This window comes from Lissotriton helveticus, chromosome 2_1 (genome assembly GCF_964261635.1).
Source record: "Lissotriton helveticus chromosome 2_1, aLisHel1.1, whole genome shotgun sequence".
Taxonomy (NCBI): Eukaryota; Metazoa; Chordata; class Amphibia; order Caudata; family Salamandridae; genus Lissotriton; species Lissotriton helveticus.
This window is the reverse complement of record NC_136059.1, coordinates 2114352313-2114372983: the sequence shown is the minus strand read 5'-3', so window position 1 is coordinate 2114372983 and position 20671 is coordinate 2114352313. Positions and strand designations below refer to the sequence as shown.

General features: G+C 44.2%; 1 protein-coding gene across 1 annotated transcript in view; it reads left to right on the top strand.

The window, feature by feature from the left end:
* Positions 1–20671, top strand: part of GLRA3 (glycine receptor alpha 3) — a 623921-nt gene that overhangs the window by 318626 nt on the left and 284624 nt on the right. The window contains exon 3 of the mRNA XM_078677681.1: positions 14516–14739. Coding sequence (XP_078533807.1) covers positions 14516–14739 — 224 coding nt within the window. The remainder of the gene's footprint in view (positions 1–14515; positions 14740–20671) is intronic.

Below are 20671 nucleotides of genomic sequence, written 5' to 3'. Positions count from 1 at the left end.
AATATTTTCCGTACATTTTACAAAAAAAATGCAATTATTAATTGTTATAACGCCATAACACGCTGAAATGTTATCCTGGTTATTGCACTTAAAATCATTTTCTTTTTTTAATGCAAATTCATGATGTTCTTAACAATGAAGAAAGCTATAGTTTATTATGTGCATTAGAAAATATGTCAATTGTTGGAAAAATATAAATACCACACAATCTCCTTGCAGCCTTGTGAGTCTCAGGTCAAATGGGACCTAGATAATTTAAGTTGAATATGCATCCACGTTATGTGGAATAACGAGGGTCCTTTACACCGCTACTTGAATGTAGTTATTTGGCATATTGTAAGAAACATCAAACAATGTGCTTTTTTCATTCACTTGGTCAATGTCATTTTTTGATTTTGATACATGTAAGATGAAAATGCATTTCATATGGATAAATCGATTAACATTTTCCAGATTTTCAATATGTGTCAAGCATTACATTAATTGTGTTTACGTTGTATCAAATGGGTTCCTTCCTCCACCTGATCATGGAACCACTGTGATCCATTTAATTCTAGATTAATGATTTCCATTTGTCTTCATTCAATATTTCCTTAACAAAGTTTGTAGATTCCGTATGAACCTTTGTTTTATCAATAAACAAGTGTCCTCATATATAGATATATTTGTTTAAACATATGTGTTTCACTCCCTATTACTTCAGAACCTTGTGATCCACAGTGAGAGGCACTATCATCTCATTGCATCCAGTGTTTCATTTGTCTCAGCATTTGTCACCATCTCACCGACATTGTTACAGAGGCTGTTTTTCTGAATGTCGTATTGCAAGGAAATGCAATGTATTCCTTCTTTTGGGGGACCAGTCCATCCATTCAACAGCCAAGTAAGTCTCACAACGTATGCCTGTTGCATGATCGGTCATCGACATGTGTATGTAATCAATGTGTGTACCAGCTTCATTCATACATCAGAATGCATTTATTTTATATGTTTGTTTTAAAAACAATTAAATACAGCAACATAATAGTTGTCCGCGGTGCTTCAGGAAAGTAATTATAGAATTGATTATCCTGAAGTTTCCTAATACAGCCCTACAACAGCCTCTTCTGATTGGTCAACCCTTAAAAAACCTGAGCCAAGCTGCTCCCTGAGTGTGTGTGAAGAGGCCTGGGGCTACAACAATAGAGCCATTTGTTTAGAGGATATTTACTACCTGGAGAGGTCAGGGAAAGGAAAGGGGCTGGGGAGATAAGCTGGACTACAAAGCCAGGAGAACAGATGTCACAGGACCCATGCCAGCTCCCACTTCCTCAATCCCCAGCCAGATGGGAGCCTGCCTTAATTAGATTAGGAGAGAGGCTGAAGGGGATTGTAGTCAGTAGTTAGCCACACCTCTGGGTTCCATCTTGATTTTTTTGAGACTATTGTATTCTGGGCCAAACGTTTTCCATACTTCACAGGAAGTTGTCACACTAGCGGGAGGTAGCTTATTCCCTATTGGTTATAGTGACCCCCTCTATCAATCCCAATAATGAAGAAATAATAAGGCAGCTCTTAGGAGCTCACCAGAACACTGCCTGGAACAAAAAAGGAAAGACTGACTGCTCAGCCCTTGGAGTGCACCACAGAAGGCTTGCGCTCAACAAGACTGCACCTGCAGCACTCACAAGGCCCCACAAAGAAAGGACTGTGTTTGACTCAAAGTAAAAGGAGTGAACACCCTGATCAGCAACAGGTACAGCATCTACCAAGCCAAAGAGAGAATCACACCAGCTGACCAATTCCAACTGGATTTTTTCTCACCTCTGTAGGTGCATTCTGGTAAATTGAATCCTAGCCCACAAGAGGCAAGCCAAAGTTCATCCTGCTGATAATTTCCAAGCGTACCTCAACTAAATGTCAAAAGAGGAGTTGTCAATAACTGCTTCGACACCCTCTGCACCATTGACACTGAGGATTCAATCAAATCTTTTCCCTGAGTCACCAAGCTACCGCAGTCCTCTGGAGTTGACTAGAACTCCTGATCCAGCAAGCCTGCGGACCCGCCAACGAGCCTGTTGACAAGACAAACAATCAAGAAAAAGACTAAGTCCGAAGGCAAAACTTTGACCAGGACCTATCCCACAGCCTAGCCAGCCCGTTCTCCATTGTGGTCGGCCTGAAACTTAGACGTTTTCCCGGTAGCATGCCCACCTCCAGTCGCAATTGGCACTATAGGCTTTTTGGCTCTATAAAGTGCAATATTTTTATTTAATCCTTAAAAATTCATATCTCTGTTTCCCTACATTGGATTTTTGTTGGTTTGGTGTCATGTTAATGATAAGAATATTTCCTATTTTTATAAATTGCTGTTGGATTTTTATTTTGTTGTGTCTTTTACTTATTTACCATTTTGGTGGTATTATGGGCCAGATGTAGGTAAATAGTATTTACCGATTCTAAAATACCGAATTTTACCGATTAGGTATTTTAGAATCGGTAAATGCTATGTAGCAAAAAAATCGCTAAAAATTACCGAATCGGTAAGATTCGGTATTTACCGAATCAGCATTTACTGATTCGGTAATTGCCATTCATTCCTATGGGCCTGGAGGCCCATAGGAATGAATGGTAATTACCGAATCGGTAAATACCGATTCAGTAAAATGGGGGACACATTCAAGGGTGCCAGGGTGTCACTTTGACACCTTGTTGCACCCCTGAATCGTGCTTGTGTGTAGATGTGGCACACATGCATGCCCTAAGGGCATGTATGTCTGCCACATGGCACAGTTGAAAATGCACAGAATTTCATTTTCAAAGGTAAATAACGAATCCTAAAATGGGAAAAGCACTCATGAGTGCTCCCTACATTGCAAATTCGGTACTTTACTGATTCTGTATTTTAAGGAATCGGAATTTGCAATTTAGGCCACCTACATCCCAAATGCCCAATACCGGTCGGTAATGGCCGAAATTTGGTAATTTCGGCGGTTACCGACCGGTATTGGGCCACCTACATCTGGCCTTAAATTCTTTACATACGCAGTATCCTAAGTTAGGCCTGACTGCTCATTTGCCAAGTAACCAAGGGTTGAGCAAAGATTCATTTACTGAGACTTGACTGGACCTATGAGTGATAGTGGTATTATTACTAGTTGAGAGTGGATACTCCCACCTGCTAATTAATAGCCCACTTTCCTACAGGAATCCTTCATATTTTTGCTAAATCCAAAAGTTTATGTTCTTTTACAGCTCTGTACAAAGATATGAATGTGCAAACGCTCCTCTTATGATCTTTTTTCTACTCTCTTTTCATGTGGTCTGAATGTTGATGATAATCCCTATCTTTCAGGATGCATAATATTAAGTAGCTAGTAAGCAGGTGACTCTTCTGCCGATTTTTTTCCAATGTTTTAATATGGTTTATATCAGGGCAAAAGTGCTACATAAATTATCTTGGATGATGATGATGCTGGTAGTCGAGATTCAGAGCTCGTCTGAAATGCTAAGCATAGGCATGCACTACAACTTACACTATTAATGGGAAAGGTTGTGCTTCTATTGGGTGTCATTCTGAGCCTCAAAACAGAAGCTAAAATGTGCACCAATATTAGTTCACCCAGTACAGATACTTAACATTCAATCCTTATTACCCCTTATCACATAACAAAGACGTACACTGTCATTGTGTTAACCATTAGATCAGAGGAAGGGTGGCCAGCAAAATGTGAATTCAGAAGGAGGCTGCCACTGCTTAGGAACGCAAAGAGTTCTTAAGAGTCTCCTATCAGTTGATATCTTGGTTATTCAATTCCTGAAGGTGCTTTACTTTCCTCATGGACAGAATGGAGTATCTCAACAGGTATATGCCCTGGTACAAAAAGCCATTTATGGGCACAAACCCTTTTTTATGGCTTAAAATGGCTTCATTCACACCTGACAACTATCCACTAAAGGATATCTACTAGGCGTAACTGGGTCTACTGTAGTGTACTTGTAAGCTGCAACTGTGGGAGTAGAAATTGTGAAGTTTAAGGAGTTTTTTTTGCCTTGAGAACTTGTGGATGGCCGGAAACGAATCATTTGGTTGGGATCTACAAGCTCCAATGTCGCCCATTTGTACATTGGAAATGGGCACAGGTTTACTCTCCTTCTTTGGAGGTGAAAAGGAAGAAAACACTTGTAAACGTTTCCTAGATGTAAGATAATTGGTGTCTCCATAGGAAAACAATGTTTACCTTGTGGAGAAAGAAAACATACGTGCATTTGCATATTGGGCTACCTGTACCCCAATGCAAAGTTACACCCTGTGCATGACTATGTATTTGGTTAATTGAAGATGTCTCTTGACATTCCCAGCATTTGCTCACAGCAAGGAATGAGAAGGGTAAGACACCATTATGCAGTAATGTTCAGTATCACTCTAAACCGTTGCACTAGATAAGACATAGCAGCTTATTGCAAGCCAAATTAACAAATGTGGTAGCTCAAAACATGTCCAAACCTCCAAAGAGACTCTATATTGTCTGTATTGACCCATAGCAGGTAAAAAATATACATGTTGCCATAAATATCTCCTTTCTGCTTATAACTGTTCAATTAGAAAAATAGCTCAGAAGGATGGGAAGCCGGTTCTCTGTTACCTTGTTTAATTAAACCTCAGCTGTAATTATGCTCAACAATCTGCCTTTCACCTTGACTACGGGCTCTGACAGCAGGCATTTTGACTTTATAATAAATTGTAATAACTTATTACAGCTGAGCAACTGATCGGTTTGCTCTTGCAGGTGACTAGAGATGTCACAACACAACTGTAATAAAACATTTGTGAGAGGCTTTTATTCAGAGGTTTCAGTCTCCCACTTAATTAAATGTAATGTGCTCCAAGTGGAGATAATTTATTCCTCAACATGAAGTGCAAAGATATAGCCCCCCCCTCACTTGTGCACAGCCTACAACCCTGTATCCGTATGTCATTTTCTGTGACTGAGGTTCTGATGATTTTTGTGAGACTGTTTTACAGTGACATCTTCTGTGATTGAGGTTCTGATGATGCTTGTGAGACTGTTTACAGTGACACTGCAGATTATTGCAGTGTACCACAAGTATTAGCCTTCCATAGAGCATCAGATTAAAACTAGAATATTGAGATAAGTCATACAAATTTCAGCTTTTTTTCTGTGTTGTTTTTTCCACTTTAATGCTAGGAAAGCAGCAACTGATGCACTTCTCCAGGCATGCACCTGGGAATATTTGTGAATCAAATGTCAACAGGAGCAGGTCCTGGCCCACATGGTCTGGGACTGCCGGCAACCCCCCCCCCCCTTTCACATGCACACTACAGTTATCAAAACTTATCAGACCAGTCTCGTGACCCCCCCGGCCGTATTTATTAAAATATGAAACAAAATTAAAAGTGAAATAAAATAACTTTATTTACATAATTATTAAATGCAACATTTCGACATTAGATTTACATCAAGTTTAGACAGGTATGATGGGCTAACCTTAACAAATGTCCGACCCATATAATAAATACGACATTGTTTATCTAAGAGGGGAAAAAGGCCTAAGGAAAAATAGTTAATGCAGCAGCGATAACACAACCAAATCAAACATATTAGTATTAACTTTGCCTGTAACCGGGGAAAAAGGCGTAAGGAAGAAAGACATCTATTCTTACGACGTCGCATACGTTAAAAGGATACCTACCAATGTCCTCACCAGAATTCTGCTACAAGGGGATGGAGGGTGGGGAAAATTAAGAGCCCACAGCGGGGCGAGGAGCGAGCCTGGGGAGCGCGGGCACAAAGAGGCCGCTTCCCGCGCTCCCCAGGCTCTTAACCCCTCCTATGCCAGCGGTCCCGCCCCCCTGACCCGGAAGCGAACAACTGCCTCCGGGTCAAGGGCGGGACACGCTGACGAATCATATCGGGTGACGGGGGGGCCGGGCCCAGCCATGTGTGCCACCCCCCCCCCCCTTTAACATGCACACTACAGTTATCAAAACTTATCAGACCAACACTGAATTCTTTGGAAGGCAGGGGGTCTCGTGACCCCCCCGGCCGTATTTATTAAAATATGAAACAAAATTAAAAGTGAAATAAAATAACATTATTTACATAATTATTAAATGCAAAATTCTGACATTAGATTTACATCAAGTTTAGACAGGTATGATGGGCTAACCTTAACAAATGTATAATACAGCGTGTTTCCTAACCGAATCTAACATCCTCATATCAATTTTGCATTCTAATAATTTGTGGTCCTACGGCAAGGTCGCTAACCGGTGTCAGATCCTTTTACCAGCTACGCTCTCACGTCGGAGATGCGCATGCACAACAAGGGCCCGTTTACCCTCGTGCGCTCCGTGAACTCCATTTAACCATAACAGGAGGGCCCTTACACTCGCGCCCTTTGATGACGTCATAGTGTATGTGAGGGGTGGCTACCAGCCCGAGGAAAGCGTGACTCCCTCCCCCGCACCCTTCGAAGCGACGGATATCCTGCCCCTGAAGTTCTGGGAGAGACCAGTGGCCCCTCCCCCTGGGCGACCCCTTTGGTGAATGGGCCCCCCCCCCCCTAAGGACCTTAAATTGCTGCTCACCGATTATGACCTTACCGCCACAGGCCAGCATAGTTGACCGACTATCTGGCCCCCCCAAAAACCTACACTCAAAAGGTCATATCTTCCTCGCAAAACCTTCTACCCATGCTAAGATGTTCCTTATGAATAGGGCATTCCCTGACTCTGTCAAATGGACCCCATCCCGCACATATAACTGTTCTCCCCAGATGCAACCATGAGGAATGGTCTGTAAGAAAGGGGTTCGAAATAGCTTGTCCAGTTTATTGTTGACCCTCTTTACCGAGTGATTCAACGCCCTGACTGATTCACCCCCCTCCACTGCAGCCTCTGTATCAACTGCGACCACACGATTGTACAATCCGGTAACAGTTTCGCCAGCCACCCTGCTGCTGAGATCATTTCTTCCAACAGGACCCTTCTGCCCAAGTCTACCAAGTTATTCCCCCCCAAGTGCAGGATGACCACTGAGGGCGGTGAGGTGTGTCTTTCGAGTAGCTCTGCCATGTATCCCCTAAGCTGACTGAGGCGAAGCCCCCCCTCTGCCATGGAAGGAGACATTGAAACCCCCGTACTCTGCCCGCCGTCTACCCGATCCTGCAAGAAAAATTGGTTTAGCACGTTTAACATAAGAATGACCTACAACCCATACTACACATGTCCTCCATCTGTCTTCCTGCCGTTGCCGAGATGTTGATGGTTGGCTTCGATGGTCCCTTAGTAGTTCCCGCCCTGCGTCACAGGCCCGAGAAACTGTAAGATAAACATAGACAAAGCAGGCGTCAGTGGATGTCGACAGACCTTACAACATGTGCAGCCGCACATAACGCTTATAGGCATTGGAAGACCATCTCCCAATCCTCTTCACACTATTGACATTCAACCCCCGTGCAGTGGCCTCGGTGGCTGCCCCTATCCAGAAAGAATGTGTCCCAAATTCTTTGGGGTTTAAACCTGCTTTGGCAATACTCATGGCTAAGACTCTTTGGAACTGAAACCTGGTCAAAGGGGTGCCATCCGCTTGCATTAGTAATGCACCACTTGGTTCGCCTGCCCGTTGTTTGATTACCGCTTCTACATGTGACACCGGGCAGCATGGTTTATTCGGTGCCCGATGCAATACAAAGCTTTGCCCCTTAGCCTCCTGATCAGTCTTGGATTTCCGAATGGTAACCCACATCGTGTCGTCCCGGATACTGACATCACGCAGCTGAAGGCCACCCCCTATCCAGTTTGTTGGCCGCCACTAATTCGCCTACCCGGAAAGCCCCGTAGAAAGCCAGGGAAAAGGCAGCTTTAAATAATCTCACTTCAATCTCAGAGCTGCACGTGTCTGGCAGGGCGAGGAGCACCACTGCCAACCGTTCCAATCCTATCGGCCTTCTGCCATCGGCGGTGGGTGCCTGTAAGCGCCGCCATCCCTTCAACGCTTTTTGTATTAAGAAACTGTTCGTAGGGTCCCTGGCTCCCTTTGCGCGCGCGAAAAAGGAAACCGCTGTCTTATGCCTGCTAGCTGTCGCCGCCGTGCGCCCCTCCTGGTGTAATGTGTTCATGTACCCATTAAAACTAGCCTCCTGATCCCACTTGCTCTCCCAGTCCTGTCCCAGAAAGGTACAGTAAGACCTGAACGCCCCTTCGTAAGCTGTCCTGGTCCTGGTAGCTAGGCTGGCTGCCACAAGGTTGTGTAGTTGGGGGCACCAATCTGCCAAAGATTCGATGGGAAGTGAGCTGGGGATACCTCTGCAGCGGATCACTGAAATAATATCGAGGGACAGAATATCGACCATCAAAAATATCGTTGACAAAATATCGACAGTCAAAATATCGAGTTTCTATCTACAAACAGGTAAGTACAAAAATATCGAGTTAAACATATCGTTTACAAAAATATAGTTGTAAAAAATATCGTATTTACTAAAAACAGTGTTAAATTAAATTAATATTAATAATTAATTACTAAAATATACTTAAAATTACTTAAATTAACTTATAATAATTAAATAATTAATGAAAGTTAAATAAATATGTTTTTATTTCATATTTATTAAAACATATATATATAGTAACAAAATATAATAAAATAATACCCAAAAACTGAAAACTGACCCTGAACCCTAAAAATACCCCTTTACCCAAAAACCCAAAACTGACCCTGAACCCTAAAAATACCCCTTTACCCAAAAACTGAAAACTGACCCTAAACCCTAAAAATACCCCTTTACCCAAAAACTGAAAACTGACCCTGAACCCTAAAAATACCCCTTTACCCAAAAACTGAAAACTGACCCTGAACCCTAAAAATACCCCTTTACCCAAAAACCCAAAACTGACCCTGAACCCCAAAAATACCCCTTTACCCAAAAACCCAAAACTGACCCTGAACCCTAAAAATAAAAACAATTTTTTTACTATCTATATTATATACTTACATATTTTCACTTTCTATATTATTTACAGTCGATATTACTTCACTTACCTTAAAAACGATATTTTGGCTGTCTATATTCTGTCCTGTCGATATTTTGTCCAAACGATATTTTTGACTCGATATTCTGTCCAAACGATATTTTGGAGTCGATATTATGTCTGTGCACCCTCTGCAGCTGGTAGGTGTTCTCTGAATACCTGCATCTTAAAGCAAGAAAGGGCGTCAGCTGCGTTGTTCAAGACCCCTGGAACATGTTTGGCCCTGAAATGTACATTCAGTTTCATGCAACTCAGCACAATCTCTTTTAACAGGCGCAGTATGAACTGACAACGTGCTGCCTGTTGATTGATGCATTCCACCACGGTCATGTTATCTGACCAGAAAACAACCGAGCGATTGGCCAATTGTTCGGGCCATACATTCAACGCCACCCATATTGGGAACAGTTCCAGGAAACCAATGTTTGCAGTCAGCGCACTCTCTTCCCACCATCCGGGCCATCTCTGAGCCACCCACTTGTTGCCAAGTATAGCACCAAACCCCACACTGCCTGCGGCGTCAGTCCATAGTCCCAACTCCGCCGAGGTCAGTGCGGGGGCACCCCACAGTACTCTGCCATTGAAGTTTTCCAGAAATGCTATCCATATCAGCATGTCCTGGCAAACCTCGGCTGACAGTCGTGTGCGATGATGCTTTTCTCGCAAGCCCTTCATGGCTTGCGCAATAGAGCGGGAAAATGGGCGTGCCATGGGGATGACTCTCAAGGCAAAGTTTAGCTGGCCAACTGTCTGCTGCAACAGCTGAAAAAAGTGACCTTCTTCTTCCGCAAACATAACTCAAGGGTTGCCCTGAATTTCTCGATTTTTTCTTTGGGTAACCTGAAACAGCCTTCCACGGAATCCAATTTAATTCCCAAGAATTCCAGACATGTCACTGGCCCTACTGTTTTTCCCTGCGCAAGCGGGACCCCAAAAGCACGCATGAGCACGCAAAAATTACTGCAGTGCCCACGCGCACTCCTGCGAGCCCGCCGGACCCAGGAAAAGAAAATCATCTAAGTAATGCATGACATACTGGTGACCCGTAGATTGCCTCAGAACCCACTCAAGAAAAGAGCTGAATGTTTCAAAATAAGCACATGAAATAGAGCAACCCATGGGCATGCACATGTCCATGTAGAACTTGCCTTCGTAAGAAAAACCCAGCAAGTGTTGGTCTGCTGGGTGCACTGGGAGTAGTCTAAAGGCCGACTCAATATCTGACTTCGCCATCAGTGCCCCAAGACCCAAGACTCTCAACATTTCGACTGCCTGGTCAAAGGACGCGTATTTCACACTACAGATAGACTCATCAATTGCATCATTCAAGGACAAGCCCTTCGGTGCAGACAAATTGTGTATGAGCCTATACTCGCCCTTTTCCTTCTTTGGGACCACTCCTAGAGGAGAGCAAACAAAATTCTGTACCGGGATGGTATGGAAAGGCCCCGCCACCCTACCTAGGCGCAGTTCCTTCTCTATCTTGTTCGCTACTACTCCTGGGTTGTTCTGAACTGACAACTGGTTCCTACAATGTGGTGTCCCCGTATAACCCCCAGCTGGAATCCGGAAACCATGCGTGAAACCCTCTTGAAGCATCCTTGCGGAAGTGTGGTTAGGATATCTATTGAGCCAAGGGATCATAGCTGCCAACAAAATAGGTGAATGCGCCATAAGGGGGTGTACTCTGCTACTCTGGTTTCCTCCTCCCTCTGTTACCGGACGCATTGCCCTTTGACCGGCATGTCGCCTCTGGGTGGGAAGGGTGGCCGCATAAGTTACACGCGTGCCTGAATTTGCAAGTGCCCGGTGCCCTGTTGCAAGTTCGCCTATTGAAATCCCAGCACACTCCTTTCCCCCCGTACTACCTCTGGTCTTATTGGCCATTTCCCCGCCTTGCGCTGGCCGAAAGGGCTGTTGAAAGGGCTGCTGGGGCTTAGGGGAATAACCTTTGTTCCAGGTAGCGCTAGTACCTGCAGACTGCCCTTTCTCAAACTGGGAATGCCAGGATATATTGTCAACTTTATCCCAGGCTAAGGATCGATTAAACTCCCTCGATTTCCTGAAAGCTATGTCATACTCCTTCCATGCGTCCCCCCCATGATTCTCGTTAAACATTGTAATCCTACTCTGATAGCAGGCCATCTCAGCCTGCTTACCGGGAAAGCGTTCACCAATAACTGCACTATACACAGAGAAAGCCCTGATCCAGTTAATGAGCGTCTCCTCCACCCTAAATTTGTACAACTGAGATCGCCATTCACTAGGCAACATCATTTCCTTCTGCGATTTCGCATATTCCCACTCCCTGTTGTCAATCAACAATGAGAAAATATTGATGTATTTGTCTGCCCAAATTAACTCCTTCACACTCTGGGGTACATGCTGCGCCAAACTCTCACTCCTAGAGGGAATTGCGCCCTCGCCCAGTACCGGCAGGGCAACCTTCTTACCACTTTCGGTGGGTTGTGTTGGTTCCCTGGTCTTGACTGCGCCCCCATTGCTTGCTGGACCTGTTTGGGGAGAAATAGGTGCACCCGGCGTGCAATTGTCGCCCCTAGCAACCAAGATTCGCGCAACCATTCTCTGGGCCTCGGCCGAGGGATCTGCCGCGGGAGGTAACACTCCCCCGATCCCCAACCAAGGGAGTACAGCCGCTATCTGTGCCGCCAGTTCTGGTGGCACCTGACCCGGATTTTCTGGAATTACCGGCGGGACAATGGCCGGCACTGGCTCAATCACTGGCGCTACTGGCTGCGGGATACCAACAGGGACCGGGTCAATGGGTGGCATGATAGGCACTACTGGCACACTTACTGGAGGTTGCGGGGCGGGGGCTGGGACGCTCGCTGGAGGCTGCGGGGTAGGAGTTGGTGAGCTAGGTGCAACAGGCGCTACATTCGGTGTCGGACTCGGGGACCCCCCACCCCCACCGGACCTGGGGGGGCGACCACCAACTTTCTTAGTTCTGGCCTGTTTGGGTGGTGTTTCAAAATCCCCCCTTGGTTTGGGGGGCACTATTTTCCGCTAAGGCCTTACCGTCGGGCCTGTCTGGGCATCCACCCTTGCCCCCAATTCAGCCACAGTCTTACCCAGTTTGTCCACTTTCCCCAATCGCTGGTCCATTGCTGACATTCTGCGCATCATTGTTTGAAACATTAACTCCACGTTCGCACCCCCTGCACCCTGTCTGGCAGCCATATTGCTCTTAAACCTACACTGCACAATGAGTTACTTATTGGCACAATGTGCCCTGTACCTGTCACAAGTTGGAGGCTCACAGGCTGGCCGTAAGCCCCACGCAACTGTGACCGCACATACCAGCTAGCCTGGAGGGTTTGGGCGAGCGAACTCTAGCCCAGCGGCCCGCCAGAAGCAGTGAAATGCAGGCCTGCCCATGTCCTCGGAATCAGCCGTCCACCGCGAGCTCCGCAGCTAACCGATCCGCGCCAGCCTTTGTCTTTAGCTCCTAAAATTGAGAATTTTTTGTTAAAAACGAATTGAGGGTATTCACAAAATTCTGAATTTTCCAACCACACTGTATAAGATTTTTAACTTTAAATCAGGCACCACTGTCCCCTTAATCCTAAAGGCTACCTCCTGGATATAGCACAGCAGTATGTTACTGTAAAAGGCTGTTGTAAAACAATATAATGCCGAACTTGACCCGAATCAGAATGTATGTGCCAATGCAAAAAACATCTGTAGTAAAACAACACTGCTGTCCTACAAGCCGTTTATATAACGCCACATTGCTCTGAATCAGATATCAAAGCACTTAGCCCTTGACCCCACCACAGTTCACTGCATTAATAACAGTGGGATTAACTTTGTTTGCCAAGGATCACACCCTATAAAGTGTACAATGCACAGTCCACTTGTATCAATTATCGGGAGTTCACTGATAGTGGACACCCTTATTAGGCACCAGACTTGCTCAAAAAACTCCTTTTGTTGCACAATTACCTGCACCGCTTTTAAAAAACTGTACCGGACTGCCCTTGGCTAACACACAACCTCCCTTGTTGCAAAGTTGCCTTCAGCACTTTTTAAAACTGCACCGCGCTGCCCTTGCTAAATACACAGCAACACGATCTCGTTTTTAACCAACCCAGCACCGGTCTCCCATCCACTTGGTGCCCGGGCCAGCCCTGCTTCGCACTGCCCTTGCAGCCGTGTGCCTCGCAGCCTCCCCAGCCGCTCTGTCGGGCCAGCCAGCCCTCTTGCGGCCGTACCGTGAAGCCCGCAACGTACCTTAATCAGGGTAAACCTTTCTCGCACGGATTCACCCGCTGTAGCCCGCTCTCTGCGTCCGCCGTTCCCACCGCACCGCTCAGGCTGCACGCTCCGGTTGCCGTCCACGAGCACCAATCCTGCTCGTCGAGATCGCTTAGGCACGCCGTAGATCACAAAACCTGCTTCACAACAACCTAAAATACAAAAAAGGAGAAAATTAAGAGCCCACAGCGGGGCGAGGAGCGAGCCTGGGGAGCGCGTGCACAAAGAGGCCGCTTCCCGCGCTCCCCAGGCTCTTAACCCCTCCTATGCCAGCGGTCCCGCCCCCCTGACCCGGAAGCGAACAACTGCCTCCGGGTCAAGGGCGGGACACGCTGACGAATTATATCGGGTGACGGGGGGGGCCGGGCCCAGCCATCTGCGCGTGGGGGCCGAGCGGCCCCCCCTTTCCTTCTCTCGTGCTATTGCTGATCTCTTCTTTCTCACCGTTTTTATTGAGTGCTTTCTCCTGCTTCTCCCTTATTCTTTAATGTTTCTCCTTCCTTATCCCCCATTTTCGGAGTGCTTTTTCCTTCTTTTTTTCTCACTTTGTACTGCTTTCTCCTTCCTTTCCCCCTCTTTTTTAGAGTGCTTTCTCCTACTTTTGCCTCGCTTTCTACTGTTTTTTCCTTCTTTTCCCTTGTTTTTCTGAGTTCTTTCTCCTGCGTTTCCATGGTTTTTTTACTGCTTTCTCCTTCCTTTTCCCCATTTTTGAGTGCTTTCTCCTGCTTTTGCCTTTTTTTACTGCATTGTCCTTCCTCTCCTCTGTTTTTCGGAGTGCCCTCTCCTGCTTTTGCTTTATTTTTCCAGCATTCTCTGCCTTTTGCCCTGTTTTTATGAGTGCTTTCTCCTGCTTTTTCCTCATTATTTACTGCTTTCCCGTTACTCTCCCTCATTTTCTTGAATGCGTTGTCCTGCTTTTGCCTTGTTTTTCACTACTTTCTCTGCAACTCCAGCAACTTGAGACCCTCACTGGTGATTTGCCGTGCTTTATAAATCCTGATTGATTGATTTAGACCCCCTCCGCAGGTTTTTGGTGAATGCAAATTAATTCCAGCCTGTCCTTTGGAGGCTGCCCACATTATCAAAATAAAGATTCTGGTCCTTATGTGAAACAGTTTACATAATGATATATATTTGCTAATATTTTTTAAATATTGTTACTTCTGTATTAAGCATTGATCTTCATCTTCTTGAAATTAGGATTACCGTCTAAATATCTTTCTGCGTCAGAAGTGGAATGACCCGCGTCTTGCGTACAGCGAATACCCTGATGACTCCTTAGACTTAGATCCGTCCATGTTGGATTCCATATGGAAGCCCGATTTGTTCTTCGCCAATGAGAAGGGAGCCAATTTTCACGAGGTTACAACAGATAACAAGTTGTTGCGCATCTTCAAAGATGGGAATGTGCTTTATTCCATAAGGTAAGACACTGAAAGATGTATTGTATCTGACTGCATTTATCCCGTTACTAAGTCCAAAACGGTTTTATGTCAAAATAGTGTGTACAATACCAACCTATCATATAAATACTGAGGCATTAATATCGTTTACAGAAAAATTGCCCCATTGGCAGCAGATTTTGTATTATCATCGAAAAGGGTGGCATTTTTAAAAGGATATATAGGGCATAATATTTACATCAAATGAGTCTGACTACAATATACTGGTACTACACCATACATGAGGCTTAAAACAGACTTTGCACTTAATCGCAGAATGTGATTTTTCTTTGGCTTTGTTCACGGGTTGACCTTGTTTACACGTACAATGTCTCAATCACGCTTTCATTATGGCTTTCGTTTTTGTGCACGCATGCACTTTACTAGAGTCAAATGAGAGCATACTTTACATTATAGCCATACCGATACTAAGGAAAAAAGTTCGCCATATGTTATGCAACTACCAAGGCAGATAATAAACAGTGTGCCAAGCTGTGATAGTTAAGAAATACACACTAAGAAGTGAATGTTCAAAATTTAAAATTGAATTTACTTGTATTTTATTGGAAATAGGTGCACTTGAGAGGTTGTTAAACTAATTGAGTAGGAAAAGAGGAAACTTTATATGGAGCAGTATATTATTGTATGAGAAATTGTAAGCTCGCAATGCTGCCTTGTGCATTATTTTCTTATTACAGGTATGCCCTAGTGCCAGAATGCACCTATTATACGAAACTGATGCACCTAATCAATCATTTATTCTATGCACCCAGTCACACATACTGGCTGCATTCACTCGGTGTGAGGGAAGCTGAAATGTGTCAGGTCAAAAATGGTCACTGTGCCCTTGCATCACTGTGTAAAGCACTCAGGCGTTTATTTACAAGCCCTTGTGTGCGGCCGGAAAGTCACTCATATTGATGTTTCGGCAGCACACAGGGCAGTGTAATATCTACACGGTCACATAAAGCCATCCTGCATGGCTTTTGGCTTTTCATGGCCTTGTAGTTATGATGTGAGGCAAGGCAGCACAAGGCGATGTATTGCCTCACACTGGGATGGGGAGGCATGCCATGATCGTTAGGGTGGGAGATCCCACATAACACCATATGGCATTTGACACATTGCCAGATTTACAACGTTCTGCAAATCCTGGAAATGCGTCAAAAAGCCTAAGCGTCCCCATGGCTGGCGTAGAGGAGGTGCAAGGAGGAGAAATGACTTTATTTCGCCTCTTTCATTCCTCTGCAACACACATAGATGGAGGAAATTGCCTCCATTGATTGTTTTTGTGCAGGAAGGCGCCCCTTCCCGCACAAAGACAATCATTCCCACAACACAGACACCTTTGCACCATGGTGCAAGGGTGCCTGCATTGGTGCAATGCATTCAATTGAGCACCAGCGCTGGGGAAGGGGACAGGAAGAACAGGCAGTGCTGTCTGTCCTGCACATAGCACATGAAATGGCATAGCTGCGCCTCCTCTTTTAAAAGTAAAACAACCTAACGAGGGAGAATGGTGCAGGAAGGAGTAGCAGAGAGACAGATGAGAGACCATATCTTAATGCCAAAAAAAACATCAAAAGCAGCTCTGGTCAGAGTTAAATCAACATAAAAGGGTTTCTGGAGAAGGGGAGAAAGAGGAGCTCTAAAATTAGGTAGCCACTCTATGCAGACAAAATATATGTTTAACAACTTTTGGTCAGGGTGTATAAAGGGATTATTTTAAAAGCAGAAATCCTACATATTATATGTCACTATATGCCCTCTATTATTAGAGATCATACAAATCACATTGGTGTTGCATGACTGTGAGGAATTGGGAAATTAGTTGAGAGGGGTGAGTACCCGAAAAAGTAGCCACAATCCTTCTCAGGGTGAACCACTAAAGGCACTAAATCAACCTTAGCTGAACCCCTAGTGGCTACAGCACAGAGCACACAAGCCTAACTTAAAGGTAATGTGTAAAGTATGTGTGCAGTAATCAAACAGTAATAAAGTAATCACAAGTACAAATCCAAACCAATTTAAAAAACAGTGTTATGACTTTCTAAAGTTTGAATTTAAAAATAGTGTTATAAACTGTTAAGCGTCAACTGCGGTTGTCTGGTTGAGCTTGACTGGGAAAAGTTTTAAGGCCGACTACATAGAACAAGGATTAGATGCAAGAATCAGCTTTGATCTGGTCAAGAAGTTACCTTTTCACTAAGGAACCTTTCTGGAGCAAAATGTCTCAATGAGGGAAAGCAGTAGGCTGTGGCCATCATCACTGAAGATGGGAAGCAAAAGTTCAAGGCCTTTTGTGGACACTCCAAAATGTTTCTGGGGCAGGTACTCTCCCCTTGGGCATGTTGTCTGACTAGCCATGGGGAAAAAGCAAGGGGGGCAGGCCCAGGTGTTGGATGCACCTGCATGTGACAGGGTAGGCACCTTCGAAATTAATTATGTTCATAGAAACAGCCCAGATGGTCAGACTAGCAGAGAAACAGAACACCTCCCCACACCCCGGGCCTTTGTCTCAGCTTTCAGGAGCAATTTTGAACCTCATAAGGGGAGCTTTTCAACTCCTGAGTGACATTTGGAAGCTCATGCAAATGGGCTTTGAGAGACATTAGGTAGGTTAATAGGCAACATTTTAAAATAAGAAATAACAAAACGGTCGAGTTTGGGCCCAATGGAATTTTAGAGACCAAGCTTTGACACATTCCCTACTCACAATTACTTACACACAAGTGTCAAAGGGTCTAAACATTAATAACTACGCTATAGTGTCAAGAACACCCAAAAAAACACTATATATAAACCATACATCGGGGTGTCACCCCAAATCTCCCGGATGGTCAATTCAGGGTACCCATCAGTCACCACACGGAATCGCCCTTCATCATTTGGGATTCCTTTTTGACCAACACGGAAGGGTCCCTGCCTTCCGCAGGAGAGGACAAAGATGGTAAAAGTCCTCAACTACTCAGACCGGCCTCAGTTAGTTCTTATAACTCTGTGTCTAGAATATATAGGTGGGACAGAGTGACTGATGTTGCAGTGCAAAGAAAAAGTGATAAGTGAAAAGAAATGTGTATTAAAATTGGATGAGGGAGTTCTAAAGAGTTGTACTCTGGTGTCACTCTCTCCTCCAACATTAAAAAAGTGGTCGACATGTTTCAGCAAAATATCTGGACAATATGTGTCCTTGCTTTCTTCAGGACGTATATGACAGTTGAAGTAGGCAGAGACAAATTGGCCTTTCTAGACCTCATGATTGTGGCTACTCCGGAAGGTCTCCAGTTAGAACTGTACAGAAAACCGTTGTCCAAGAACTCCCTACTTTGCTTTGACAGTCACCATCCCAAATCATTAAGGGAGAATTTGCCGTATGGGCAGTTCCTCAGAGTACAGAGGAACTGCACAAATGCCACGGCTTTTAAGAGACACTCTACAGCACTCCTTGGTCAACTAGTTTCTCGCAAGTAGCCGCCTAGACTGGTGCAACGTTCGTTAAACGTGCTAAGAATAACAACCGTCTTGCACTTCTGGAACCATCTGTACAAAAGTCACAGCTGGAGAGACTGACATTTGTTAATACTTTCGGTACTCTTTCCAACAAAATACAAAAAGTGGTCAGGAGACACTGGCCTATTCTGAACTCTGGGCATACATCGATCCAGACCCCCTTGTTCTCTTTTAAAAGGGGTCCTAATCTCAGAGATCGAATTATCCATACCAGACCACGTAATGTGCATTATCTATATGCCAAATCCCTTGAATTCTCGCTCTTACTTGTTCAACCATTTCTTCAGACTCTGCAATATTATTTGCCCTTAGTTTGACATAATCCACTAACTTTGCTTCTGCCTCCTTTAACTGCTCATATAATACACGTAGCTCTAATTTTTTCACACAATTCTGTCCAAAGACAAAGCTTGAAACTTCACCCCTCAAACTCGCCTTGAATGCATCCCAAACGGTAGCATAGTGAGTTGAGTTCCTATTATTGATAAAAAAATTCACTGATCCATTGGGCCAGCTGTTCTTTAAATCTCTCATTCGCACAAAGTTTACGATCAAATGAGAACATCCTTAAGGGTGGAGGTTGACTTTTAACTTTAAGTGTCATTAGAATCGAGGAATGGTCAGACGTAATCCTTGGATACACTTGTATTAAGGCCTCATCTTTCAAAGAAAATGAAATAAAAAAATAATCAAGACGGGCACATTTCTTATGGGGATATGAATAATAGGTGAACCCAGGAGTTACTGGATTCAAATAGCTCCACAAATCTATTAGCGCATGGTCTTTGATGAAATTATGCAATGCTTTAAACACACGGGGTTTCCGTCCTTTATAATTACACAGACCATCATTTAATTCAGTATTCGATAAATTAATATTCATATCACCACAAAGTATAAGTGGTAAATCCCATGATGCTAATTCCAGATTTAGTTCCTCGAAAACAGACGATTCATCCAAGTTAGACCACTAAACAACACAAATTGTAAATTTAACATGCCCAAAAGAACATTGTGCAATGGCCCACCTCCCACAATTATCAGCTAGAGATCGAGTCATCGTGACCCTAATATCTTTGACCAAAATTGCCACTCTTCTAATCATAGAGGATTGACAAGAGGCAACTATTAAAGAATAGCCAAGATTTTCTAATGGGGCCCTTTGTGACCACGGTATATGTGTATCCTGGAGACAAACTACATCGGGTTGGATATTACGGAGCTCAGCTGACACACGATTCCTTTTGCTCCAGCTACCTAGGCCATAAACATTCCAAGTACTAATTTTAATACCGATCGCTGCCATATTAAATGAAAAGACAATGTAGTTTTTACAGCCATCTCATAAGATTGAATGCACCATAAACCTAAATGATATGTTACATTTTGCCATATTTTCATTTTATTCAGTTCTAGCATATTTTTGAAAAGCTGCTGGTTTTTTCCCCCCTTTTTCCCCCACCCTAGTGAACCCTGTACCCCCGCCACCCCTAGTACCTCACTACACCCACCCCTCGGCCCCCCCTCAAACAAGGCTTTAGGACTGATACTCCTGTAGATGGAGACTAGCGTAGGCCCCCCTTGCGAGCTCCCGCTGTTCTGATTACAAACCGGAGTGCAAAGGCATTACAATCCTAACACTAATATGAAATATATAAAAAGAAGAAACAAAATATGCCAGTGCACTCCTATACCTAAATAATTTTAAACAATACTTAGTTGCAGATACAAAAGAAGCCAATTATTCCTTATTAAGAGATTGTAGGAACTTTTTAGCTGAACCCTCAGTCGAGCAAAAATGTGAGCGATCCTTATAGACAACCTTAAGTTTTTCCTGATTTAGCAAAAAAGACTGTGCACCCTTGCCTTGAAATGGAGGGATCAATTCACGTAACTGCCATCTTAATTCCACCGTATACCTACAAAAATCGGGTTGAACAAAAAATTCTAAATCCCCCCCAGATCTTTTCTTATAGGGTCTAGCCAACAGAAACACATCTTCCCTTGCCAGTAAGCTATTAAAAGAAATTAGTTAAGCCCTAGGTTTTTTCTTTGCAGAGTCTATATTAGGCAGGGCACGTTTAGAGAATGGAAAGCGATGTGCCCTTTCCACTTCCCGCTCCCAGTCCCATTTTGACTGCTGTATTTTGAATGCTGAGCAGTCTGGCAGTAGAACAGCTTTGAAGGTCCAGCTAAAGAGATTTGCAGGAGTCCAGACATGATAGAATAGGGGCTTCGACAACTGCCTGACTTGCTGGTTGGGGAAAAAACAGCATTCTTATATAGAGTAGTACAACATAACTAAAGCAAGAGGATGACATTTGAGAGGATCGAGTGAATGGTCAAAGGTGAACCCTGACAACAGACACCGGGTAGGGCCAGGAAGCATAATTTACCTGGCAGT